The sequence below is a fragment of the Delphinapterus leucas genome, chromosome 14 (assembly GCF_059928025.1).
Source record: "Delphinapterus leucas isolate spDelLeu-1000000601 "Yukka" chromosome 14, BTC_Dleu_Yukka2, whole genome shotgun sequence".
NCBI lineage: Eukaryota > Metazoa > Chordata > Mammalia > Artiodactyla > Monodontidae > Delphinapterus > Delphinapterus leucas.
The window spans coordinates 23,981,402-24,008,490 of NC_143142.1; the positions used below are offsets into that span (position 1 = coordinate 23,981,402).

General features: G+C 41.9%; 1 protein-coding gene across 6 annotated transcripts in view; it reads left to right on the forward strand.

Moving 5' to 3' along the window:
- SFI1 (SFI1 centrin binding protein) overlaps window positions 1-27,089 on the forward strand; it is an 81,407-nt gene that overhangs the window by 40,407 nt on the left and 13,911 nt on the right. For all 6 annotated transcript variants that reach the window (XM_089894765.1, XM_022551103.3, XM_022551095.3 and 3 more), the window contains 7 exons: window positions 5,354-5,510; window positions 7,216-7,377; window positions 9,138-9,208; window positions 10,236-10,328; window positions 11,990-12,087; window positions 13,538-13,604; window positions 16,855-16,985. In XM_089894765.1, the coding sequence (XP_089750891.1) occupies window positions 5,354-5,510; window positions 7,216-7,377; window positions 9,138-9,208; window positions 10,236-10,328; window positions 11,990-12,087; window positions 13,538-13,604; window positions 16,855-16,985 (779 nt within the window). The remainder of the gene's footprint in view (window positions 1-5,353; window positions 5,511-7,215; window positions 7,378-9,137; window positions 9,209-10,235; window positions 10,329-11,989; window positions 12,088-13,537; window positions 13,605-16,854; window positions 16,986-27,089) is intronic.

The window sequence follows — 27,089 nt, forward strand, 5'->3', positions numbered from 1 at the left end:
GTTGGGTTATTTGGCTTTTTCTGCTCTGTGGACATTGTCATACATTCTGCTTACTAACCTTTTGACTATTAGGTACATTGCAAGTATTTTCTTCTAGTCCATAGGTTGTTTTTTTGCTTTGTTTATGGTGGGGTTTTTTTCATACAAGTGTTTTTATTTTCAGTGTACCTAATTCTTGTATCTTATGGTTTGGTCTTTAATCCATCTTGGGTTTAATTTTATAAATTGTGTGTAACAGGGTCTTAGTTTGTCATTTTCCTTATGGATAATTTCTGCAGCACTGTTTACTGGTTAGTTCATCCTTTATCTTTTTTATACTGACTGTTAGTCCACCTCCATTATAGAGCAAGGTCCCATTTGTTCATGGGTCTATTCTGGGCTCTGTATCCCATTGGTCTATTTGTCTATCTCTGAGCCAGTACACACTGTTTTGATTATGATTTAATGAAGCAGGTAGGAAAGAACAAAGGTTCTCTAGTCAGACTGCCCAGGTGGAAATTCTGCTGCCATTACCTATTAGCTTTGTGCCTTTTTTAATGAGTTACCTAATCTCCCTGTACCTTAGACTTCTTTTTTTTTTAATATTGCATTTTGGTTTTTATTGCATTTTATTTTTAATTTTATTTTTTTTATACAGCAGGTTATACATATTAGTATATATATGTCAATCCCAGTCTCCCAATTCATCCCACCACCACCCCACCTTATATTTCTTATCTGTAAGTAAATAATAATGGTACCTACCTCATAGGATTGTTGAGGATTAAGTGTAGTGATACATGTAATATGCTTAGAGCAATGCTTTGAGTATGTAAATCCTCAGTAAATGCTAACTGTTCATTACTACTCCTGATCTTACTGTATAGCTCTTAAGTTTTCATATGTGGAAAGAGATCTTCTTTATTCTTGTTCTTTTTAAAAATTGTCTTGGCAGTTGTTCTTTACTCTTATTAATTTTAGGATCAACTCGTCAAGTTCCACAACAAAGCCTACTAGGATTTTTTATTATAGTACACTGACTTTTTACATTAGATTGGAGAAAATTGTCATGTTTGTGATATTGAGTCACCCCACCCTTGAGCTTGATGTAGCTTGTGATGTATTGATGGGCGTGAGAGGGAGAGTAGGAAAGATTAGGCCATGAGGTGACAAGGAGGCAGATGTAATAGTAAGGCTCTGCAGGCTGTGCCCATAAAGGCTTTGGCTCTTTTTCCAGGGGAGGGGGAAGCTGCTGGCTTTGAGAGGAGGAGTGATGTGATCACACCCCACCTCTTAACAGGCTCCCTCTGGTTCATCGTGTGCTGCCTTTTGAGGAAGGAAGGGAGAGAGAGAGAGAGATATGAGAGAAAGGGAGAGTGTGTGTGTGTGTGTGTGTGTGTGTGTGTGTTTTCTGTTTTCAAGAAGAAACTGGAAAAATAAACCAAAAACTAAGGAAAAGTGGTTACCTATGGGGGAAGGGAGGGAACAAAGTACTTCTGTGAATTTACCTTGTTACATAGGTTTAACTTTGGAACCATGTAAGTATTTGATATGATTAAAAACAAAAAATTAATCAAAAAGGAAAAGAACCAATCCCTAGGATTTTAGAACACGCTGAAACAAACATACCAAGTTTGTAGCAATGACTACAAAGAGAAAAGAATTACTTTAAAATACAATATTTTGGCTGTTCATCCCGAGTGGGATGTGTTCTAAGGACACAGAGAACTACTAAGAGATCTAAAATTGCATTCAGTGGTCTTATTGTAAGTAACAGGTTTGGATTGTTGGGTTGAATCTGTTACAGCTACGTTGTAAGATAAAGCAAATAACTATGGCTGTGTCATTAGGAAGCATGATTTTCAGTGTAAAAGGAAAGATTACAGGTACAAAATCAGAAATTAAAAGCCCTGTTATCTGAAATTGGAAATGTCAGTATCAGTATGGACACATGGTTTTTTTCCCCTAAAATAGTGAATTTCTAACTCTATTTACTGAAAAGACTTAAATGCTTTGTTACTGGCACTGCTTCTAGCATCCCCAGTGCCCAAGTTGTGGTCTCTTCTATTTCCCACTAAAGGGAACTGAGGCTTTTTGGAGAAATGGCTGATTCCAGGTATAGAGCAGGAAATAGACATCATAAGCCTAGGAGATAGTGTGCAGGAGTATGAGGAAATTAACAGAGGTTAATGGGGTTGTGTCAGAAGGACTCCCATAGGCTTAAGATAGAACAATTTGAGCATCAAAAAGAATAATGACTGCCGTGGATTGAAAACATATCAAATATGTAAAAATTCATGCATTCATAATGAGAAAAAACTCATTGGTCACAATTTTGCGTTGTTAGAGCATTAATTCAACTCTTTGGAAATTAATGAAGGCCAAAGTCAAGCATTTATCCTGCCTTTCCTATACAAACTAATCTTTGAAAAACGAGAGGGTTAATGAGAGAGTAAGGCTTCTTTATAGAATTTCAGTTAATAAACGCAGGAGTATTAGAATTATAAAATTGCCACCCCAGTGAGAAAATGGATCTAGGCAGCAATCACCCAGAGGAAAGACAACAGGGAAATATAAGGGAGGAATCAGATTAATGCCATCTGAAGCCACTGGAACAGTCTTGGCATTGCTAAAACTATGGCAGCCAACCACAATGTGATGTAACAGGAAGTACCCAGCAGCACTTGAGACATGTTCTTGCCTAAAATTTGAACATGACTCCCACCAAGCCAAACATGAATCTGACTATCAGTTCATGGGAAATACAGGGATCAGAGGGACAAGTCAGAGACATCTGGAGGAGACAATCGGACAAATCTAAAACGTGGGACAGTTTATAGCGTACATGACCTGGTTTCTCTAACAAATTGGTAGCGTGAAGAGAAAAAAGGCAGGGAGGGAAATTGTCATATAAGATGGAGAGATTTAAGTGACATAACCACAACAAATGAGAAAGTACAATTCTGGCTGTTGTGTTAAGAACAGACCTCAGAAAATCAAGGATAAAAGCAGGGAGGACAGTTAGGAAGCGATTACAAAGTTCCAGGAGAGATTCTGGACAAGGATGATAGGAAGATGGTTTTGGATTCTGCGTATGTTTTGAAGGTATTGCCGACAGGATTTGCTAGTGGATAGTTAAGATGTGAAGTGTTAGAGAAAAAGTCTAAGAGGACTCCCAGGTTTTTGGCCTAAGTAATTGGAACAATGGAGTTGCTATTTACTGAAATGGGGGTGTTGGAGGGAGAGGCAGATTTGTAGGGAAAGATTAGGAGGAGCTCCATTCTGAACTCGGTATCTTCAGCCTGATGGGCCTTCCAAATGTCCACGAGGGGGTGTCAGGGAGGCAGCTGGATATATGTGTGGAGTCTTGAGGATGAGTCCAGACCTGAGATGTAAAGTTGGGAGTCCTCAGCATGCAGATGACATTTAGAGCCATGAGACTAGGTAAAAGCACAAAGGGAATGGGTATAGCCAGTGGAACTGAGCCTGTCCGGTGAAGTGATGGGAATCAGCGGCAGGAACAGAGGAGAGGCCAAGGTATACTGGAAGCCAGGTGGAGACGGGTGTGATGAGCTGTGTCACATGCTTCTGGCAGGCCAGGGCAGGTGAGGACTGAGATTTGGCCTTCGGATTGAGCCACGTGGAGGTCATTGATGCCCTTGATAAGAGTGGCTTCAGTGAACCCGATGGAGAGAGGATTCAAGAAAACCAGCTTAGACGAGAAATGAGAAAGGTAGAGAGCCCTTTTGAAGAGTTTGGAAAGGAAAGCACTTGGGTGTTAGCTGGGTGGCATAGTGGTCTAGAGAGGGGTGTTCGGTGGTTGGTTTGAGGATCACTGATTTATTCCCTTCAGGAAGTATTTGTGTGACAATAATCTTTCATCCCCAACTTTTTAATTTTGACAAATACCAAATCACAGAAAAGGTGGATTCTGGGTTCTCTTCACTAGTTTAACCCATCCTTAACATCTTTCCACATTTGCTCTCTCTCAAGTGTATCAGTATATTTTTTACATTTTCTGAGTTGCTTTAAAGTTGCAGACATAAAGTTTACCCTAAATACTTAAGCTCTTATCTCCTAAAAATAAGGATGTTCTTCTGTATAACCACAATATCACTGTCATATCTAAGAAATGTAATGTTGATATAGTAATATCTAGAATACAGTTCGTATTGCAGCTGTATATTGTTGCTCTTTTAGTGTCAGGTGCAGGGTACAATCAAAGGTCACCCATTGCTTTTGGTTGTCACATCCCCTAAGGGAGAAATAACAACACACTCGAATGCTGATTTTAAAAATCTAGTAGAGAGTGGAAACTGATGATGCAGAAGGGAGTGGGGGGAATTGCCAGAGGGATAAACTTGAGAAGATGGGCTGTATACATGGCAGGGGTAACCTGTGATGGGAGAGTGGACAATTTATCCAGAGCAACAGGAGAGAAGGCAGAGCCTGTTGGCAGGTGGGGGACATGTGGGAGCTTGAGAAAATTGTCTTTTGATTGCTTTTATTTTCTTGGTGAAATAGGAAAAATGGTATTCAGCTGAGAGGAAGGAAAGGGGAAGAGGTGTTATAGGTTTAAAAAGGTATGGCGGGGCGGGGGGGGGGGGGCTTCCCTGGTGGCGCAGTGGTTGAGAGTCCGCCTGCCAATGCAGGGGACACGGGTTCATGCCCCGGTCTGGGAAGATCCCACATGCCACGGAGCGGCTGGACCCGTGAGCCATGGCCCCGGAGCCTGTGCTCCGCAACGGGAGAGGCCACAACAGTGAGAGGCCCGCGTACCGCAAAAAAAAAAAAAAAAACCCCAAAAAAAGGTATAAGAGAAGGTATCAAGTCATCTATGACAGTCACCTTCAAAGTAGGGCATGCGTTTTGTTGAGTGTGCACGAAGGCTTTCCCAAGGGTGTGCATTTATGGATAATCTTAAGGGAATCCTTCTGTAGACCCTCAGTTTCTGTAGGTCCACGTCTTGGAGACTAATGTCCCTGAGAAAGGGCCTCTTGACCGTAGGCTTCCTCCCACTTTGAAAGAAAAGGCAGACCCTCCTCTCCTATCCCCAATCTGAATTAAATATATCACCCCTTGGATTGTCCCTGCTTCTTGTATATGCATTGATTTTATTAGTCCTTTTTTTTCCCCCTTCTTAATCCAAAAACAAAATTACTTTTTGGAAGCAGAGAATGCCCTTCTTAAAGATCTTTTCACCCCAGACTCCCATCACTTACGATCTCCTTGGGAATTTCCCCTCCTTTTTAGCCTTTCCTGTGTGTGTATCTAATTTTAGCCTTTCCAGTGTGTGTGTTTCTCTTTTCCCTCACCAGTACTTCACCTCTGTTTTCCTGCCTCCATTGACTGTTGTCTTTTCTCTGGTTTTCAGGCTTGGTCACAGTGGCAGGAACAGCTTCTGCATGTCTGGAGGGAGAGGCAGAAGATGGTCTCCGCAGTGAAACACCATCAGCACTGGCAACAGTGGAGAGCCCTGAGGGCCTGGCTGGAATACCTACAGGTGCGCAGAGAGAAGAGGCAGCGGAAAGGTAAGCAGGAAGTCCTGGGCTCCAGGGACAGAGGGTTGGTCAGAGTGTTACCTGTTACCGCCAATAGGGTGGTAACTTATTAAGGGGAGATGTAACCGTGTTACACCACAGATTTTCAAAAAGGAGATTGAGGAGGAAGATAAATCATCCTCAATTCACAGTTAATATATTTCCTTCTGTTTTTTAATCAATATTTAATTCAATAGGATTTTAATTATGCTATAAATACTGTGATTATTATGATTAGTATGATACATACAATTTTGTATCTTTTTTTTTAACTTTTTATTTTATATTGGAGTATATCCGATTAATAATGTTGTGATAGTTTCAGGTGCACAGCAAAGAGACTCAGCCATACATAAACATGTATGTATCCATTCTCCCCTAGACTCCTCTCCCATCTAGGCTGTATCTTGCTTTTTTTTTTCACACAACTAATCAATACTTTCCTGTGTCTTTAAGTGTTCTTAATAAATGTTAGTTTTTAAATGATTGTATTTTACAGGAGAGGGGCTTATCTTAATCTACTTAGCAATTTTTTTTTGGCCTCGCTGTGCATCTTGCAGGATCTTAGTTCCCCGACCAGGGATCGAACCCATGCCCCATGCAGTGGAAGCGCAGAATCCTAACCACTGGATCGCCAGGGAAGTCCCTAGCCATTCTTGTATTAATAGATATTTGGGTTGTTTATCCTCAGTTATGCAGATGCATGGGATTTATGATGTTGAGCTTCTGAACACTATTCTGATGGCTTTGTTTCCTCGAGAGAGGTCAGAAGTAATGATAAATAGGTCATGATCGTAGGTACTTTTTGTACTTCAGTTTCTTGAGCCCACAGAGAAGTGAGTTGAACACTGTGCTGGCCGCAGGGTTAGGCTCTCCTGCTTACCCTAGGCCTCCCTGTGGGACCTCCTAGGCTGCCTACACTGTCTCTTGGGAGAGGGAATGTGTCCGTGTGAAAATAGTGACGGGGGGCCACCTGTCTGGTTGCCCAAGCCTGGAAGTTGAAGGCATGAAGCTATTTAATGATGAGCTGCCGACTACCATGCCTCCGGTTACGGCATTCTCATTCCAGGACCAGTTCCCTTCCACTTGCTGGACTTATGCTCATCAGGCCAGTTGCTAATTAGTCTTAAAAGGAGATGGAGCTGGCAGCCTGTAGTAGCCTGGCTGAAAGCTCACAAAAGCCTTTGACAGCATGTTGACCAAGTTGTGTGTCATTGACTCAGACCCTGAAATCCCATCCGGGAAACACTGATAAAGAGGCAAAAGTGAAATGGAGTCTTCTTTGAAAGCAGCAGTCGCCATTACTGCTCCTCAGTAGCTAACTAGGCGCCTCAGCCCTTTGATAGAACCCTTTTCTCTTTCCTGGGAGAGAAGAGATATACTGATAGCTAAGGGATTCCTCCCGTGTTTAAAAACCTTTTATTCTGGGACTTCCCTGGCAGTCCAGTGGTTAAGACTCACGCTTCCAGTGCAGGGGGCATGGGTTTGATCCCTGGTGGGGGAACTAAGATCCCACATGCTGCATGGCACGGCCAAAAAAAAAAAAAACAAGAAAACACCTTTTATTCTAACGTTCTTCAAGCAGCCTTGAAGCCCTGATGCCTGCCAGTAGTGGGTTTCATCCTGTCTTAAAGGTGCTTCCAGCTCATCGCCCAACCTTGAGGGGGCAGCACTTAAGCTATTTTCTCTGTTGCAGAGATGGCTGAGGGATTCCACTGCGTCATTGTGCTCCAGACACACTTCTGTGATTGGCGGTGGGCCTGGAAGCGGAGGGAGAGCTTGTACATCCACCACGAGCGGGTAGAGGGGCTGGCCAGGAGGATGGTGCTGCGGAGGGCCTTTATTCACTGGAAACTCTGTATCCTTTGCACCACCCAGCCCTGTCTGTACAGCAAGAACAGCAAGAGCTCACCAGCCTATAAGACAAGTCAGGAGATACATAGGAAGTAGTTACCCAGCAGTTTAAGACAGTTTGGATCTCTGTTGACTTCTTTTTAAAATATTTTGTTTCATTTTGGGAATATTCATACAAAAAAGTGCATATAACAAACATTTATAGTCTAAAGAATAATGGTAAAATGAGTACAACTCAAAAAATTAGAACATTGCTCATACCCCAGTCTGCTCCTCCCTGACTACATTCCCTTTCCTCCCCCTCAGAGGCATTGCCACTGCCCTGATTTTGTTATCATTTCATTGCTTTTTTCTACCCATTAGATGGTAGAAATAGCCACAGCCATTTCTGCTTCATTTCATTTCTGTTTCAGATTTGTTTCATTTCATTGCTTTTTCAGAAAGCCATCTGTCCTTGGTGGCCCTGTCATTATGATCCTAGCTTCCATTCATTGAGCTGTTTACTGTGTGCAGACATTTTGCATTATCTCATTAATCCTCATAGCAACCCTGTGGAGTAGGTCTCACCATCTCCATTTTACAGATGAGGAAACAGGTTGGGGGGTGCTAAGTGATTTTCAAACTCATTGGCAGAGCCATGCTTTTGACTCCAGTGCACCTTCTTAATCACTGCCCCTGCTGCAATACGTGCCCAGGTGTGGGATTTGGACCGCCTTGGGTGTTCACCCACACTTTTATTTGTTCACTGAACTCTTGCTTTGTTTTAAACTCCTGCCTAAATTCTGGAATACAGGGAAACTTAGAGACTAACAGTAGCTCATTGTCTAGTGGGGAAAGTAGACATGAAAACCAGTCTTTGTAATGTGGCGTGATAAGTGCTATCATAAAAGTTTGTATCAAGTCCTGCTAGGGCTACTGTGGAGATCTAGCCGAGGAGGTGATGTTTGAGCTGAATTTAAGCCTTGGGGGATGACACGTTCTCCCAACAGGGAGGTTGGGAAGGGTGGTTCAGGTGTAAGGAGTGGCATTTACGCAGGTGTAGGTGAGGAAGAGCAGCCAGGGGTGATGACTGGGGTCTGCAGTGAGTTGTGGGGGTATGGAGGGCAGGTAGGTGCAGGCTGGGGACCGGATTGTAGGGCCCTTGTGTGCGGTGGTCAGGAATTTGGGCTTAATCCCAGTGGCGCTGGGGATCCTCTGCAGGTTTTTGAGAAGAGAAGTGATGCAGCAGATCTGTACTTTAGAAAGGCTAAAGCTCGATGGTAGCAACAAAGCTGGCACAGGGGGACCAAGTCAAGTGTACTGCATGGTGCTGGGGATGGGGACAGAACTGGGGAGACCTAGGGGGGCAGCAGATGGACTTGGCAGTTGAGAAGATGGAAGGGGTGGGAGGAGAAAAGGTTTGAAAATAACTCCAAGGTTTTTAGCACAAACTTCTGACTGGATTGTGATGCCAAAACAGAATGCAGGAGAACTTGGAGCAGGTTCTGCTTAGATTTTGAAATGTTTACTCAAACTGGTGGCAGTTTATCTCAACTATTTTTGCCTCTCATGAAATGGGCATGAGAGGGGTGAAAGGCAGATAAGTAACTCACATGGTTCCCCTTAGTTCTTTCTTCCCTGGGTTGTCAGGGGGAGACAGAGGCGGACACCAGCCCACCTGGCATGCCCATCATCTCCTGCAGCCGGGACCCTTCAGATGGGTCACTAGTATCACTCTGGGCTGGGGTGGGACCTTGTTGAGACAAGAAGCCTTAACTCTGGTAGACGTGCTGCTGTGCGCAGAGACAGCTGTGCGGCGGAAGGTGGCAGAAGAGCACCACAGGCGAGGCTTGCTGGTAAGGGCGCTACAGCCTCGCTCAGGCAGCCATTCCTGGGGGACCTGGCCCACGTCATGCTCCTTAAGTGCATCTGGTTGTGTGGATGGCTTCCATCATGAAGCCTCCCTTCATTGTCATGTCCCTATTTTCATTTTGGATCAGAGATGGTGATGGTGTGGGATCAGAGGGTTTTGGGGCTGCAAAGGAGCCTTAGAAGTGATCTAGTCCTGGGGTGTTCTACATGGCAGACCCCCTTTTTAAGTGGTGGAAACCTAGTCTTCGAAATCAATCAAAGTAGAGATGCTGTGGGACAAAGCTAGGTCTGGGGAGTAGTGTCTGTTCTACCGGCTGCTCTTCCCCACCCTCACCACATGAGGTGGCATCCGAACACTTTCAGGAGCCTCTGGGGGTCCGCAGAGCACGATATGAAAAGCCCTAGTTGCTTCACTTCTGTCTCAGAAAACTGAAGCCAGGCTGTGGGGGAATGTGCTTTGCTTAGTCACACATGAGGCATTTTTGACAGAGCTGGAGCCAGGCCAGCATGTCCTGCCTCTACCCCACCCCCACCCCCACCACCAGTCACCTTCTCTCAAAATTCCTTCTCTCCCTTCTATTTTACTCTTACAAAACTGCATTTATAATTGTGTAAGCATACACATTGACCCCACATGGCAAAAAAAAAAAAAAAAAAACCCACCATAGGCTGGAAGTCTGTCTCTTTTCTGAGAGGCAGAGTTGATGTTTTGACCTTTGTCTGGTGTTTCCATCTGGGTCACAGGGACCTCTCCTGGTCAGAGGTGCGGGTGTGTTTGTTCCTGTGCAGTATCTGTGGACTGCAGGGAGTGGTCCCACAGCTATTTATTAAGTGTCTACTGTGCAGGCTGGCTTGTATCAGGCTCTCAATTGAATCTCAAAACAGAGAAACACTCTCTGGGACATGGGAGCAGCTGTGAACAGCTACTACTGAGCTTCTTGCCACCCTCTTGGGCATTGCTCTTATTGTTACAGACACACCACTGATTTGTGTCCATTCTTCTTTTCACAGCATTTTTGCTTTAGAGCCCTAAAAGACAATGTGGCCCATGCCCATCTCCAACGAATAAGAAAGAATCTTGCTCACCAGCAACATGATGTCACGGTGAGAGTCCTCTTCTGTATCAAGGCACCTCTTCTGATGGCCATTCTCTTTTTCTTTTAACCTTTGTGCTTAGAGGTTTGTTCAGACCTTTAGACGCCAAATCCTTAGTGTCCATTTTCTTTAGTAATCTATGCCAGAGGCTAGAGAAACTCTTATTCTTCTCTTGTTTAATCCCATTTTTTTATCTGTTTGCTAAAAAAATTGATAGTTGAATCAGAGGTCAGGGACTGTGGATTCCAACCTTGACCTAGGGAATACACTTTAAGTCTTGCATTCCAGGAGGCTTTGGTTATGTTTGCACTGTGAGTCTGTTGTCTTTAGTGGTTAAATTTACCTGAGGGCAACAAACATTCTATCTCCACCTGTAGATTGTGTTTCTGAGTGTAGGAGAAAGGGGCATTCTAATTGTAAAAATGTTCAAGCATACAGAAAAATATAAAGAATAGTGTAATAAACCTCTATTTTACCATCTAAATTCAACAATTGTTAATATTTGCTTTTTTTCCCCAAATCATTTCAAAGTAAATTACAGACATTATGACACTTTTACACCTAAACATTTCAGTATGTATTGCCCAAAAGTAAGAACATTTTCCTGCATAACCACAGTATCATTATCATCCCTAACAAAATGAACAGTAATGCTCTAATATTAACCAATACCCAACCCATATTCAAATTTCCCCAGTTGCCCCCAAAATGTCTTTATAGCTGTTTTATTAAAACCAGAATTCAATTAAGGATTGATGGCTCACTCTACATTTGGTTATGTCTCTTAAGACTCTTAATCAATAACAGTCCCCCCACCCCCACTTCTTTTGTTTAACATGTTTATTTTTTAATTGTAAAATACACAGAATTTATCATCTTAACCGTTTTTAAGTGTACAGTTCAGTGGCGTTAAGTACATTCACATTATTGTGCAACCATCACCATTATCCATGTCCAGAACCTCTTTCATCTTGCAAAACTGAAACTCTGTGAATTAAACAATAACTCCCATTCTCCTTCTCCTCCCCCAGCCCCTGGCAACCACCATTCTCCTTTCTGTCTCTTTGAATTTGACTGTTCTAGGTACCTCATATTTACAGTATTTGCCCTTTTGTGATTGGCTTATTTCGCTTAGCATAATGTACACTATCTTTCTTAATAACAACCTTTTGAAAAGGAATGCCAGTTATTTTGTACAGTCTTCCATATTCTCCAATTTTCTGTTTCATTCTGACGTCATTTGATTTTCCTTTTTCCTGTGTAGCTCTTATAAACCAGAAGTTAGATCTAAGGGCTTGATTAGATTGAAGTTAAACACTTTTTGGCAAGACTACTTTATAGGCAGTGGTAGGTGATAAGATCAGTTTTAACTTCTAAAATGGCTTTGTCTTCCATGAGGCCCAGATTAGGAATACCTTCTTCATTCTGATTTACATAGATTTGGTAGATCCAGCTTTTTGCCTTTTATGTTGGCCCAGAATAATTCCATATTGCTTGGCCATAATTATTTTGCAAATCTTTTATATGTTGGGTGCTCCAAATTGAGGTAATTACTGCTTTGGGGGAGCTTACAGTCTTCTGGAGTTACAGATTTGCTAACTAATGGGTCAAGAGAGATCATTTTACCTTTTGCCTTAATCAACTTCTGTTTCCTTCCTGTTTTGCTGCAGCTACTGCACAGGTTCTGGAACCTCTGGCAGTCTCAGATTGAACAGAGGGAGGAAAGTGAGCAGCTCCCCTTCCTGTGTGCTGCCTGGGACCACTACAGGTAGGGACTGTGGCCTTCAGGCTCCCCAGGGGCCCGTTGTGACTGACTGGCTGGTCTCCAGGAGTCATCATCACCCTCAGTGTTACTGCGGCAGATTGAGAAAGGCCCTGCTGTAAGCCAGTGTTCCTGAGCTTGCCTTTTCCTTTTGGTTGATGGGATGGGAGGTAGAATGAGGATGTTTGTGCTGGTGCTCGGCTACCACTGCCTCAGTTTTCAGATGTTAGTGACGTTCCATCTTGGAATGTAGGCACTGATAGTGTTACAGAGACGGCCCAGGCAAGTGGGTGTTTGTGGCTTGGTCTTGGAGGGTGTAGAGTGTGTCCTCAATTTTTTAGAGTTAATCATTCAGTTAAAATAAATAAAAGCACCACATGTCCACAAGAAAAACTCAGAATGTATAGGAAAGAAGTAGAAAGTTAAAAATAAAGTATGCCTGGACCCCTTCCTTCGACCCATTCGTCTTACTATTCAGAGGGAACCACTATTCACTTTCTTGCTGCAAGAAATGTTCGATAGTGCTTCCCTGGTGGCGCAGTGGTTGGGAATCTGCCTGCCAATGCAGGGGTCACGGGTTCAGGCCCTGGTCCGGGAAGATCCCACATGCCTCAGAGCATGGGCCCGTAAGCCACAACTGCTGAGCCTGCGGTCTAGAGCCCGCGAGCCACAGCTACTGATCCCGCGGGCCACAGCTACTGAAGCCCATGCGCCTAGAGCCTGAGCTCCGCAACAAGAGAAGCCACCGCAATGAGAAGCCAGAGCACCACAATGAAGAGAGGGCCCTGCTCGCAGTAACTAGAGAAAGCCCGCACATAGCAACGGGGACACAATGCAGCCAAAAATAAAATTAAAAAAAGAAAGAAAGAAAGAAAAGAAATGTTCGATAAACCCTCTCCCAAGAGTATAATTAACTTATTTTGCATAGTTATAGGTATGATTTTGGGGCACTTTTTAATGAGTCAGTGAGAATCACAATATTTAACTGAGTCAATTTGGAGTTGTCAGGATGTATCATTATTCTAAATCCTGGTTTACAAAGCTGAATGTGGTTCTCACTCTCAGTATCACTGTGTGAAAGCATGTCACAGACCCAGGTGGTCCTAAACAGGCCCCAGAGTTTGGCCGTAAAATCAGAAAATTCAGGATATTTGGGGGATTTCATACATATTACCTGAGTTCCAGAGACACTGTGCTTGGTGGTCTAATTACCTTTACAAGAAAGTTGTCAAATTTTGGGGGCAAGCCACAGTCCAAAGTCGGGGTGGGGGTTTGGCAGATTTCATGACAGAAAACAGGTTCTTATTTCCCTTAGAATGAAACCCCTGGGGTGCCTTTACCGCTCAAGATGTACCTATGCCCAGATTTACCTTCCTTAAAATCAAAACAAAATTCTGAAAACCTGAAACCTGAAAGTGGGAGGGCAGTTACCTTGGTGTTATGTGTTTCATTTCAGAATAACATTGCTACGCAAGTGTTTCAAATTGTGGTTACAGTATACTCAGAAGAGGCGATCCCAGCAGGTATGGAGTTCCTCAGAGCAGGGAGCTCTGTTGGCTTACATTCTTGAATGCGTTTGCTTTGGAAAGATTCTCGGGAAAGGCCTGTACCAAGAGGTCTGGTGTTCTGATTTGGAAGAGAGGGTACTGTGAAAAGCTCAAAGGTATCTGCCCCAGACCCCCCAGGGATGTCAGAAAGTCTGCATAACTCCTGTCCCTTCATCTGCTTTGAAAATGCAGCTGCTCTCTGAAGGTGGTGAGCGTTATCAGCCATTCCATTCACATCTTGACCCAAATTGTTGATTATATTACTCAGCCAGCCCCTCCTGAGACCTTCAGGAGATGTTGGGGAAGGTGCAGAGCCTGAGTGCCATATCCCAGAGCTAAACGATGTGAGACACAGGTGCCCACAGTGGTGGGAGGAGGTGGGGGTCAGGCTGAGTGATTAATGAAGGCAGGTAGAAAAAGACGGATTCAGTTCCATTTAAGAAAGACTTACTGAGCGGCTGCTGTGCCTTAGATGCCAGGCCAAGAACTGAGGATACAGCTGTGATGCAAAGCAGACAAAGTTCCTGCTCTCGGGGGGCTTGTAGTTTAGCCCCAGGGTGGCTCTAATGATAGTAGGTAGCCGTCTGGAGCGCTGAACCGAGAAGGATTTTCCAGGCCACGTTCAGGCTCAGGGGAGTGTGTGTTCAACTGATGATGTCTGCACAGGCCTTGCAGTGGGAGGTAGACTACGCAGGCAGGCCTCTGTTTGGCCATCCCTGCGGTGAAACGGGAGGACACAAACGATGCTCCTCCTGGTTATTTTTGTGCTGTCCTCTCCACCCCCTCCTCTATCTGCTGCTCGAGTCTAACAGTGAATCTAAAGAGTTTGGCTGGTTCCTCAGTTTTGGGAGGCATACAGACTCCTTTGGGAGCTGGTTCTATCTACTTCTCTCCCTATTCCTGTTACCGCTCTGCCCCTTCACAGCTGCACTCAGTCAAGCTGCCGGTCCTTCCCTGAATATTCTCTGCTAGCTCCTGCTTCCCAATCTGCCTGCTGCCCTTTCAGCTCAGGTGTCACGTCTTCCCCCTGCTCCACCCCTCATGCAGCTTTCTCATAGCATGTTGTTGGCTGGCCTCCCTCCCTGCCAGGCTGGGGGCTCCTTGAGGGTACAGCCTGTCCTGCCTCATTCTTCTCCTGAACTGTTGACAAAGGGCAGCTGCTGACTAGTATTTGGATGAGTGAATGAACACACGAGTGAACAAACAGATGAGCTGCCGGTGATTGCTTCAGAGTTTTCCCCAAGGATCACCTCAGTTCTTGGTGTTTGGATGGGGCTAACCCAGGGTATGGCTTGTTTTTGTGTCACCTTTTCCTTCCCCACCTAGAAGATGTTTAGAATTGGTACATTCTTTCACGTCCCTTTGGATTATGTGGCTGTTTCGGAAAGGACATTGCCACTGGGTCTCTTAAGCTCATTGAATGCAAGCACAACAGAATGTGAAGAAAGAGCCCTTTTAGAAAAAGAACATGAGCCCCAGAGTTGAAAGGTTATGTTTATTCAAGGTGGAAAAGAAGCAAAGGGTCTCATTTAGTTTCTCCCTGAAAAAAGGGATCTCCTCGACCCTCGCGCCCAGCACTGGTAGAAGGTCGAGGGTCAGAGTCCTTATCTCTTACAGGGCTCCAGCACGGCCTGCACAGTGGAAGGTCTGAAAAATAGTAAGAGCCCTGCTCAGCTGTTGTTTTGTTTTGTTTCAGCTGTTGTTTTTTAAAAAATCTTTAGCTAACAATCTGAATGTTATCTCTTGGTTTAGATATCCAAGGAGCTCATCAGTTCCTTCTATTTTAGGAAAAGATAAAAATATTATTTATTATGGGTTTCTTTCTATTTAAAAAGTAATATATAAAGAATGGCAAGAATGTTTGTTAATTGTTGAAACTGGGCAATAAGTTTGAGGGGATTCATTATACTATTGCTTCTACTCTTGTTTACATTTGAAAATGCCCATAAGCAGTATGTAGACATCACAGAAAATTTGGGAAGTATAAGAAGACATAAAGAAGAAAAAATTAAAACACCCATAATCTTGCCTCTTAAGATGACATTTGATGAGTAAACCTGGTATTTTTTTCCTCTGTGTGGGTAGGAATGTGTGTACCCATGTATTCACAAACACACACATAGGAATGCTGTTTAGTTTTCTGTTGCTCTGTAAAAACTCACCCCAAGCTCAGTGGCTTAAAACAACTACCATTTTATTATGCTTAAGGATTTTGTGGGTCAAAAATTGAGACAGGACATAGCAAGGATGGCTGGTCTCTGCTCTGTGATTACTGGGACCTCCACTGGGAAGATCTAGCGGCAGGGGGTTAGAGTCGTCCAGAAGTTTCTTCACTTACAAGTCTGGTTCCTGGGCTGGAATGACTTGAAGATGGGGCTCTACTGAGACTATTGACCAGAGTGCCTGCATATGACTTCTCCAAGAGGCTTGGGCTTCCTTACAGCATGGTGGCCCCTGGGTAGCCAGACTTCCTGTGTCGCAGCTCAGGGCAACAAAAGTGAGTGTTCCAGTGAACAAGACAAAAGCTGTGTGGCCGTTTAAGACCTAGCCTAGGAAGTCATTTAGTGTCACTTTCGCTATACTCTACTGGTCAAAATAGTCACTGTCCACCCAGATTCAAGGGAAGGAGGATGAAAGAATTTGCAGTCCTGTTTTAAAAGCCGCCACACGTGTATATGCTATTCCTCCCAAATTTTGGATCATGGAGGCATATATAGTCTTATGTCAGTTGTCTGTCTTCTTACTAATGTATCAGTGAAATTTATAATTACATACAAATTTAAAGAATCTGTACTACAAATAAACATAAAATCAAAAGATATTTTACAGGGTAGGAACAAAATTGATAACACATGAGACAAAGGACTAATAAATTTAAGGTTGAAAAAGCCCATATATATCAGAGTTAAAATGCTGACAATCAGTAAAATGGGCAATGAGAATGAACACTTAGGCCATAGGAAAAAAGTTTAGATAAATATATATCTATACACACACATACATAGACAAATGTATAAAGAGATGCTTAACTCACTTTTAAAGGGAAGCATTTTCACCTATCATATTTCATTTTTCACCTGTCGTGTTGGCAAAGATTAGAAATAATGATTTTCATTTTAAAAAATGTTTGTGTAGGAAGCATCCCTTCCTCGAGAGTGTGACCCTGAAACGTCTTTTTCTTTTTAATGTAAAGTACAAATAAAGGTCATTCATTGTTTTACTTTAGCTGTTGCAGGCCAGAGCAGACAGTCACTTTCAGCGGCGAGCCCTCCCTGGGGCCTTCCAGGCATGGAGAAGGCTCTGGCAGTGGCACCAGCAGGAGAGAGTCCTCTATGCCAGAGCAGCACGCTTTCACAGGTACACCATGCGGCTCCTGTCTGCCCTGGGCCAGGTGTCTCAGGTCCAGTTCTGCCACCCACATAGCCATTTGCTTTGTTTCTTAGCCTGCCAGTCCCCTACACCCTGGTTCTTCCTTGATTTTCAATAATGTGGGCTCTTTGAGCTCATCTAGCAGAAAAAGACAGTCAGTGTTTCTCCTGGGAAAACTTGTGTCTATCTGTGTAGCAAGTGCTTTCAGAACAGCCCTGGTTTTATGCCCATTCCCTCGTTACAAGCTGCAGTGAGCCGCATTAAAGCTGCCCATTAGCTTTCTGGATCAGAGTGTGGTTGGACCTCGCATCGCCTTGGCAGGCTTTCTTGAGCGTGATTTCCCTGAAACGCTTGGTTCCTGTTCGGCTAGACCTGGCTTTTTGAAGTCTTGAAATTATCGTTGTCAACAAAATTAGAACAGGCAAGGAGCAGAGCTCCATCCTTTTAGCTCTCACAGGGGCAAACTTGCCCAGAGCCAGGTCCGTGCTACCTCTTGGTGGAATGTCATGAAGAGATTATTAATGACTAACTGTTGGCCACTGTGGTGGGTGCGGTGTGATGGGAAAAAGGAAAATATAGAAGCTCATTTGCCTGTGACATCATCGTCTTAACTAATAATTTCCTTCTCACAGCAGTCCTGAGAGAACAGGTTCAAAGTGATAAATGACTCACCCATGTAACAACCATTAAGTGGCAGAGCTAGGGTTTACATTCAGTCTCCCTGATTCCAAAGTCCAAGTACTTGCTACTGTATCAAGAGGAATATCTTTCTGATGACTGGGTAGGAACTTTAAATCTTGGTGAGGAGGAGAGACTGATATACAAGGGACAATTGAAGAACAATCCAAGAGAATAGACCCATGAGTCCTCAATGGTGTCAGCACAAGTTCTTCTAGAGCTCAGAGCTGGTGCTGAGGGAAGTGCCCTGGGGAGGCTCTCTGTGAGCTGGGGGTGAGGATGGCTGGCGGGATGAGGAGGGCCAGACTGAGGGGCTGCCTGCTCCTACAGGTAGATGATGGACAGGTGTTTGAGCAGGTGCGTGGAACTAGTACGTTGACAGTTTGGGAGTTTGCCCTGAGGACAGTGTGCATCAACTTAGGACAGTGAAACAAGGGGGAGGGACATGCATTGGGAGAAGTTGCAGTGAACTTGGCTTTGGAGGACTCTGAATGCTGGTTTGAGAGGATCAGCCAGAACCCCGGGCTCCTTACACGAAGTTCAAGATGTTTCAAGGGGGTGGCCACAAGGAAAAGTGGCTGACGTGGGCTAGCACTTACCTCTGCCCCCTCCCCTGCAGAGAGCAGCTGCGCCTTTCCTTAGTTCCTTTGTTGAGGTCTAGTGTAAGATTCATTCAAAAAATGGCTTCACTACGAAAACACACACATACACACCCCTTTGTTTTCTTTACAAATGAGTCGTGTTTGGTTCTATTGCTTTTTTGTATCTTGGCATGTTGTGGGGACCAGAAATTGAGGGTACCTTCAAAGCAGCCAAGAGGAGCTCCTAAAAGGGCTTTTGCTGGGGGGCAGGCATGGGTGAGTTTAGAACCATCACTTGAGACAAAAGGGTGGAAGGTGAATCAGAGGCAGGAAGTAGCACAGAGGCTTGAAGGATGGCGAAGAGGATCTAGGCGTTATTTTTTTCGGGTTTAGTGAGATCTTTTTAGAAAAGTTAGTTTTTCAGGTTCCCCCCGTCCTGGTTCACAGGAAGGCAGAGTGATTGAGAACCTGGCCTAGAAGCCGACAGGCCTGCCCGAATTCCGACCCTTGCTCCATGCTTGCCAGCTCTGTGACCCTGGACAAGTCACTCAGTCTCTCTGAGCCCCAGTTTCCTCAAGTTTAAAATGGAGATGATTTGATAATAGTCCTTATCTCACAGGGTTGTCATGAAAACTAAGTGGGATAATCCATGTAAAATACAAGCAGAGTGCCCAGCATAAAATATTAACTGTCCCCTGACCCCTAGAATTGATTTGTGACTCTTAGGGTAAGTTAATATCCATAGGTTTGGTTTGGAGTTTAGCAAATCAAAGTTCTAAATAAATGTGTATGTTCTATCTTTCCATAATTCTTAGGGTAGTTAAAAAAATATTTTAGGAATACGGATGGAATTTATGGTGGAATCTCGAATTATGAATAAAAATGGTAGTTTATTAACCTGCCAGTGAAATATTATACTGAGAATGAGACAAGACTGGTTTGCCTTTTTTTTTTTTAATTGAGCTAAAATTTACATACAGTGAAAGGTACAGATGTTAAGTAAAGAGATTGATGAGTTTTTACAAATTACATCTCTGGATAATCAACACCCCAGTCAAGATACGGAACATTTCCATCACCCCAGAAAGTTCCTTCAAGCCCTTTTCCAGCCAGTTCCTATCCTGCATAAATAACCACTGTTCTGATTTCTGGCATTCTAGGTTAATTTTGCATGTTTTTGAACTTTGTACAGTGGGATCATGCAGTACGTACTCTATTGTGCCTGCAAGTCTTTTAAAGTTCAGCGTAATGTTTTTGAGATTGTGCCAGGTTGTAGCATGTATCTGTAGCTGTTTTTTATTTGCCGAGTAGTATTCTATTGTATGAATCTAAGACAGTATTTTGATCCATTTTAACAGAGGAGTTGTTTCCAGTTTGAGGCCATTATGCGTAAGGCTGCCATGAACATTTGTTTTAGTGGAATATGTTTTCATTTCTCTTGGGTAGATACCAAGAAGTAGACTTCTGGATCAGGGGTGGGCTTATGCTTAATCTTACAGGTGGTTGCATCATTTTATGCTCCCACCAGCAAATCTGAGAATTCTGGTTGCTCCACATCCTCACCAACTTTGTTTTTGACAGTCTTTTTAACTTAGCCGTTATGGTGGGTGTGGAGTGCTGTCTCATTTTCCTGACGACTAATGATTGTCCAGCATTTCTTTAAAGCCTAATGAGCCAGGAACAGAAGCCTCTGTAATTTGACCAAGTCAGATTGATTGCCAGGAAGGAGGGAATTCCAGAGGAACTCTGGATTGCTGCTGTACCTGAGGGAAGGGAATTTGTAATATTTGGGCTCCCACTGAAGGAACTGAGGAGACTCTAAGAGAAACAGGGATCTGTTTTGGATTGATTGCTGTTTCTGAGGCAAGTTGAGGAGGGACTCACTAGGGAGAGCTGTCATGAGTATCCTCAGGAGTGAATGGACATAACAAAGCTTGTCTGGGGCATCACTGGTGAGGAAGCAATAACCATCCAAAGAGGGGTCCTTGTGGCATCTTGCATGACGTTGAGAGAAACAGTGTTTCTTTGCAGTTGGCTTTCTGTGTGACTGATGAATGGTAGAGCTGTTCTTTCTTTTCAATCTGAGCTGATTTTCATTCCTTGAATACCAGACAGGTTTTGACTCTTTCAGCCTTTATCATGTGCTTATTGAACATTTTATATCTTTTGTGAAGTGTCTGTTCAAGTCTTTTTCCTCGCTTTTTAAAAAATTGGGTCATATGTCTTTTTAAAATTCTTATTTGTAGAAGTTTTTTAAAAATATATTCTGGTTCGTATTATTTCTTTTATTGGACTAGGTATTAAAAATATTTTCTTCTAGTGTGTGGCTTGCTTTTCCATTTTTTAACAGTATTTTTTTTTACTTGAGAGCAAAGTAGGTGGTTTCAATGTACTGAAATGAATTAATATATATATATATTTTTTTGATGAGTGGAAGTGTTTAATTTCGATACAGTCCAGGGGAACTTTCCTGGTGGTCCAGTGGTTAAGACTCTGTGCTTCCAGTGCAGGGGGCCCGGGTTCAATCCCTGGTCAGGGAACTAAGATCCCACATGCTGCACAGTGCGGCCAAAAATAAGAAATTAAAAATAATAATAATAAAAATTAAAAGTAGAAAAATTATATTGTGGTGGTTTAAAAAAAATTTTAATACAGTCCATTTCCTCAGTTTTTTTCTTTTATAATTAGTGATTTGGGGGTTCTCTCTAAAATAATTTGCCTACTCCAAGATCTCAAAAGATATCTTCCTACATTTTCTCCAGAAGCTTTCTAGTTTTAGCATTTACATTTAGGTCTGTGATCATCTTGAAATTTTTTCTGTATATGGTATGAGGTAGGAGTCAAGGATTTTTTTTTTTTCTGTTCTTCAGTTTTTTCCAGCACCATTTCTTTTTTTTTTTAATATTTATTTATTTATTCATTCATGTATGCATGCTGCGCCAGGTCTTAGCTGTGGCACACAGGATCTTTGTTGTGGCATGCGTACTTCTTAGTTGCAGCATGTGGACTTCTTAGTTGCAGCATGAGGACTTCTTAGTTGCAGCTTGTGGGCTCTTAGTTGCAACATGCAGTCCAGCACCATTTCTTGAGAAGATTTGCATTCCCCCATTAAATTGCCTTGGCACCTTTGTTGAAAATCAATTGGCCATATATGGTTTTTTTTTTTTTTTTTTTGTGGTGTGTGGGCCTCTCACTGTTGTGGCCTCTCCCGTTGCGGAGCACAGGCTCCGGACACGCAGGCTCAACGGCCATGGCTCACGGGCCCAGCCGCTCCACGGCACGTGGGATCTTCCCGGACCGGGGCACGAACCCGTGTCCTCTGCATCGGCAGGCAGACTCTCAACCACTGCGCCGCCAGGGAAGCCCGGCCATATATGTTTGTATCTATTTCTGGACTTTCTTTTCTGTTTCATTTATCTATGTATTTATTGTGTTTATTCTTATGCCATTAAGATACTATCTTGATTACTGTATCTTTATAGCAGGTTTTGAAATCAGTTTATTCTTCCTGGGATTTTGTTTGGAATAACACTGAATCTGTATAGATTAATTTAGGGGAGATTCGATATCTTAACCATATTGAGACTTCCCATAAAAAGAACTTGGTACGTCCTCCATTTATATAGGTTTTCTTTAATTTTTCTCAGCAGTGTTTTGTAACTTTGCATTCAAGTTATGTATACATTTTGTTAAATTTATTCCTAAATATCTAATTTTTTTGATGCTGTTGTAAATGGAATTACTTTTAAAATTCATTTTCTAATTGTTTGTCCTAATATATAGAAGTACAGTCGATACCTTGAGTTCCATGACCATTCTAAATTTCTAAATTCACTTACTAGTTTTAGTTCATCCTTCCTTCCTTTTAAAATTGCATAGGGTTTCTGCATAAATAATCATGTCATGTGTAAACAAAGGCAACTTAATTATACTTCTCAGTCTGTATGCTTTTTTTTTCCTCTTATTGCACTGTCTAAGATCTCCAATAAGGTATTGAATAGAAGTGATAAGAGGGTACATACTTGTCTTTTTCCCAATCTTAGGGGGAAAACAAAAGCAGTTAGTATTTCACTGTTGAGGCATTAGCTTTTTATAGATGCCCTTTATTAGACTGAGAATGTTCCCTTCTATTCTTAGTTTTCTGACTGTTTTTATTATGAATGGTGGATAAATTTTGCCAAATGCTCTTTCCACATTTACTGAGATGATCATATAGTTTTCCTGGTTTTCAAATGTTAAATCAACCTTGTATTCCTGAGACAAACCCAACTTGGTCGTGATGTATTATCCGTTTTACATATTGATTTTGGTCTGTTAATGTTTTGTTAAAATTTTTTACATATACTTTCACAAGGGATATTGGTCTATAGTTCTCTTGTAATGTTTTGCCTTTATTTTCTGAAAGGCTTTTTAAAGTTGGTATTATTTCTTTAAATTTTTGATGGAATTTCCTAGTGAAATTATCTGGGCCTAGAGTTTCTGTTTTTTCTTTTCTTTTTTTTTTTTAATTTAAAAAGGTGCCCTTTATTGTCTATAGAATCTGGAATGATACCACCACTTTCATTCCTGATTTTGCTAATTTGTGTGTTTTCTCTTTTTTTCTTGATCAGTCTTGCTAAGAATTTGTTCTTTTAAAAAGCCAACTTTTGCTAATTTTCTTGTTTATTTTTCTTTAATTGATGTAAGCTCTTTATTTTGTTCTTTCTACCTAGATTTTTAGTTTGACATAGTCCATTTGTTTATTTTTGCTTTTGTTTCTTTTGCCTGAATGAGGTGTATCCAGAAAGATATTGCTAAGACCAATGTCAGAGGTTGTACTGCCTGTATTTTCTTCTAGGATTTTTATGGTTTCAGGTCATATATTCAAGTGTTTAATACATTTTGAGTTAATTTTTGTGTGTGCTGTAAAATAGTGGTCTAGTTTTATTCTTTTACATGTGGTTGTCCAGTTTTCTCAACACTATTTTGTTTTGTTTTGTTTTTTTGCGGTATGCGGGCCTTTCACTGTTGTGGCTTCTCCCGTTGAGGAGCACAGGCTCCGGACGCACAGGCTCAGTGGCTATGGTTCACGGGCCCAGCCACTCCGCAGCATGTGGGATCTTCCCGGACCCGGGCACGAACCCATGTCCCCTGCATCGGCAGGCGAACTCTTAACCACTGCGCCACCAGGGAAGCCCTCAACACTATTTTTTGAAGAGACTATCCTTTCTGCATTGTATGTTCTTTTCTTCTTTATCATAAATCAGTTGTCCATGTATGTGTGGATTTATTTCTGGGCTCTCAATTCTGTTCCATTAATCTGTGTGTCTTTTTTTTTTTTTTCCTGCTAGTGCCATGTTGTTTTGATTAATATAGCTTTGTAGTATAATTTGAAGTCAGGGAGTATGATACCTCTAGCTTTGTTCTTTTTTTCTCAGGATTGCTTTGGCTTTTCGGGGTCTACCTTTTGTATTTTTTTAAGTAGTTCTAGGAATTACAGTATGCATCATTAACTTATTACAGCTCTATTTAGAATACTTTTTTTTTTTAGCTGTGTTGGGTCTTCGTTGCTGCATGTGGGCTTTCTCTAGTTGTGGCGAGCGGGGGCTACTCTTTGTTGCGTTCTCATTGGGGTGGCTTCTCTAGGTGTGCGGGCTTCAGTAGTTGTGGCATGTGGACTCCGTAGTTGTGGCTCGCAGGCTCTAGAGCACAGGCTCAGTAGTTGTGGCGCATGGGCTTAGTTGCTCCGCGGCATATGGGATCTTCCTGGACCAGGGCTCGAACACGTGTCCCCTGCATTGCAGGCGGATTCTTAACCACTGTGCCACCAAGGAAGCCCTATTTAGAACACTACTGTACTACTTCATGTTAAATGTAAGAACATAAAAATAGTAAAATTCCTTTCCTCTTTATCTTGATGGTATTTGTTGTCATATATTTTGTGTCTACAATACTTTTTACCCAATACAATGTTATTATTTTTGCTTTAAACAATCAGAATTATTTTTTTTAAATAAGGAGAAGAAAAAATATAGTCTTTTATATTTACCCACATATTTTACATATCTGTTGTACTTTGTTTCTTTCTGTAGATTTGTGGGTTTTATCTGTATCATTTCCTTTCATCCTGAAGAAGATCCTTTGGCTTTTTTTTTTTTTTTTTGCGGTACACGGGCCTCTCACTGTTGTGGCCTCTCCTGTTGCGGAGCACAGGCTCAGCGGCCATGGCTCACGGGCCCAGCCGCTCCGCAGCACGTGGGATCTTCCCGGACCGGGGCATGAACCCGTGTCCCCTGCATTGGCAGGCAGACTCTGAACCACTGCGCCACCAGGGAAGCCCTCCTTTGGCATTTTTATAGAGTACAGGTTAGCTGGAGATGAACCATCTCAGCTTTTGTTTTATGCTCATTTCACTGTCTCATATTTAAAGGACTTTTCCCTGGCTACAGAACAATGAGTTGTTTCCTCCATCCCCTCACTTCCAAGTGTTTTTTGTTTTTTTTTTTAACATCTTTATTGGAGTATAATTGCTTTACAATGGTGTGTTAGTTTCTGCTTTATAACAAAGTGAATCAGTCCAAGTGTTTTTAAGACAGTGTTCTGTTGTCTTCTCACATCCATTATTTCTGATGAAAAGTCACGTGTCATTTGTATTGTATCCCTGAATGTAACCTGTCTCTCTTCCTTTCAAGATGTTCTTACCAATCTTTGGTTTTCAGCATTTAGGGTGTGATGTATTTAGGTGTAGTCTTCTTATGTTTGTCCTGCTTGGGGTTCACTGAGCTGCTTGGATCAGAGGTGTCACCCCACCCCCACTCCAACCAAATTTGGGAAGTCTTTTATTTCTTCAAGTAATTTATCTACCCTATATCTGCTCTTCTCTCCTTCTGAGACTCAAATTATACTATGTTAGATCACTTAATATTGTCCCACAGGTCACCGAGGCTCTGTTCAATATTTTTCTTCCCTTTTTCTCTCTGGTGTTTGGATTGGATACTTTTCTCTTGATCTGTCTTCAAGTTCAGTGGTCTTTCTTATGCAGTTTCTAATTTGTAGCCCATCCAGTGACTTTTCTACTTCAGATACGGTACTTATCAGTTCTAGGATTTTCATTTGCTTCCTTTTATTTTTAAAATTGTGGTAAAACATGTAACATAAAACTTACCATTTTATATTTTAAAAGATGAAGTTTGCTCAGTATTTTATGTATTTATTACAATCACAAAAGAAACAACCAAAGAGGAATTGTAATTATTAATTTTTTAAAAATATAAAATTAGTTTCATTTTGGTGTGAAGAACATGATTTTAAATACTTCAGTATAAAGTGGCAAGATTTCTGTAAAGGTAATTAATTGTCTTGTCAGTTGGTGTTTCTGTCTACTGTATCGTTTGATAGTTGGAAGTATTTCAGTCAAAAATGAGTTGTGGGGGACTTCCTTGTTGGCGCAGTGGTTAAGAATCTGCCTGCCAATGCAGGGGACACGGGTTCGAGCCCTGGTCTGGGAAGATCACACATGCCACAGAGCAACTAAGCCCGTGCACCACAACTACTGAGCCTGCGCTCTAGAGCCCGCAAGCCACAACTACTGAAGCCCGTGCACCGCAACAAAGAGTAGCCCCCGTTCGCCGCAACTAGAGAAAGCCTGTGTGCACAACAGAGACCCAATGCAGCCAAAAATAAATAAATTATTTTTTAAAAAATGAGTTATCCACATAGCATCACAGCAGACAGTAAAATAAAAGCTGAGAAAATGGAAGGAAAATGTGGAGAAGAGAGGAATGGGAAAGAATTTATCTTTTAATCTTAATCCGTGAATGCCTCTTGGACCTAAAATTAAAAAGTTATATGTCTTAGTAGCTATTATTATACTGAAAGGAAAGACTTGCCAAAAGGATATAATATTTCTTATTTCAAAGAGAAGTTATGTTTTCAAGATGCTTAGTTGATTAGTCTCCTCAAATCTTTCCTCTTCAATTTGTTTGGCTTTATTTTCCATTTACTTTTAAATTAAAACATGTATATATACATATGCATCTATTTTCAGTTCTAATATTCCACTGAAATAAACTGAATCATTAAGATAATTTTTTTTTTAAACTTACCATTTTAACCATTTTCAAGTACACAATTCAGTGGCATTACATTCACAGTATTATACAGTCATCACCACTATCCACTTTTAGAACTTTTTCATCATCCTAAACAGAAACTCTGTACCCATTAAACAGTAGCTTTTCACTCTCATCTACTCCCAGCCCAGGTAGCCTCTAACCTACTTTCTGTCTCTGCAATGCCTATTCTATGTACCTCATGTAAGTGGAACCATAAAATATTCGTCATTTTGTGCCTGACTTAGTCCACTTAGCATGACGTTTTCAAGGTTTATCCGTATTGTAGCACATGTAAGAATTTCATTCCTTTTTATGGCTTAATAATATTCCATTGTATGGACATACCACAACTTGTTTTTCCATCCATGTGTTGATAGATAGGTCAGGTTGATAGATAGGTTGTTTCCACCTTTTGGCTATTGTGAATAATGCTGCTGTGAGCACCTGTTTGAGTCCCTGCTTTTAATCCTTTGGCTATATACCTAGGAGTGGAATTACTGGATCAATATGGTAATTCTGTGTTTAACTTTTTGAGGAACCACCAAACCATTTAGTTCTTTTTTTGTAGTTTGTTTCTCTTATGAGAGTCCCTGTCTGGTAACTAATTTTGTTCATCTTTTCATTAAAATACAAAACTTACATATAATAGCTCTTTTTAAGTGTTTGCCGATTCCAACATTTGGGTCATTATTTTCAGCTTCTTTTCAATGTGTTGCATTTTGTTCTGGCAGGTGATGGTT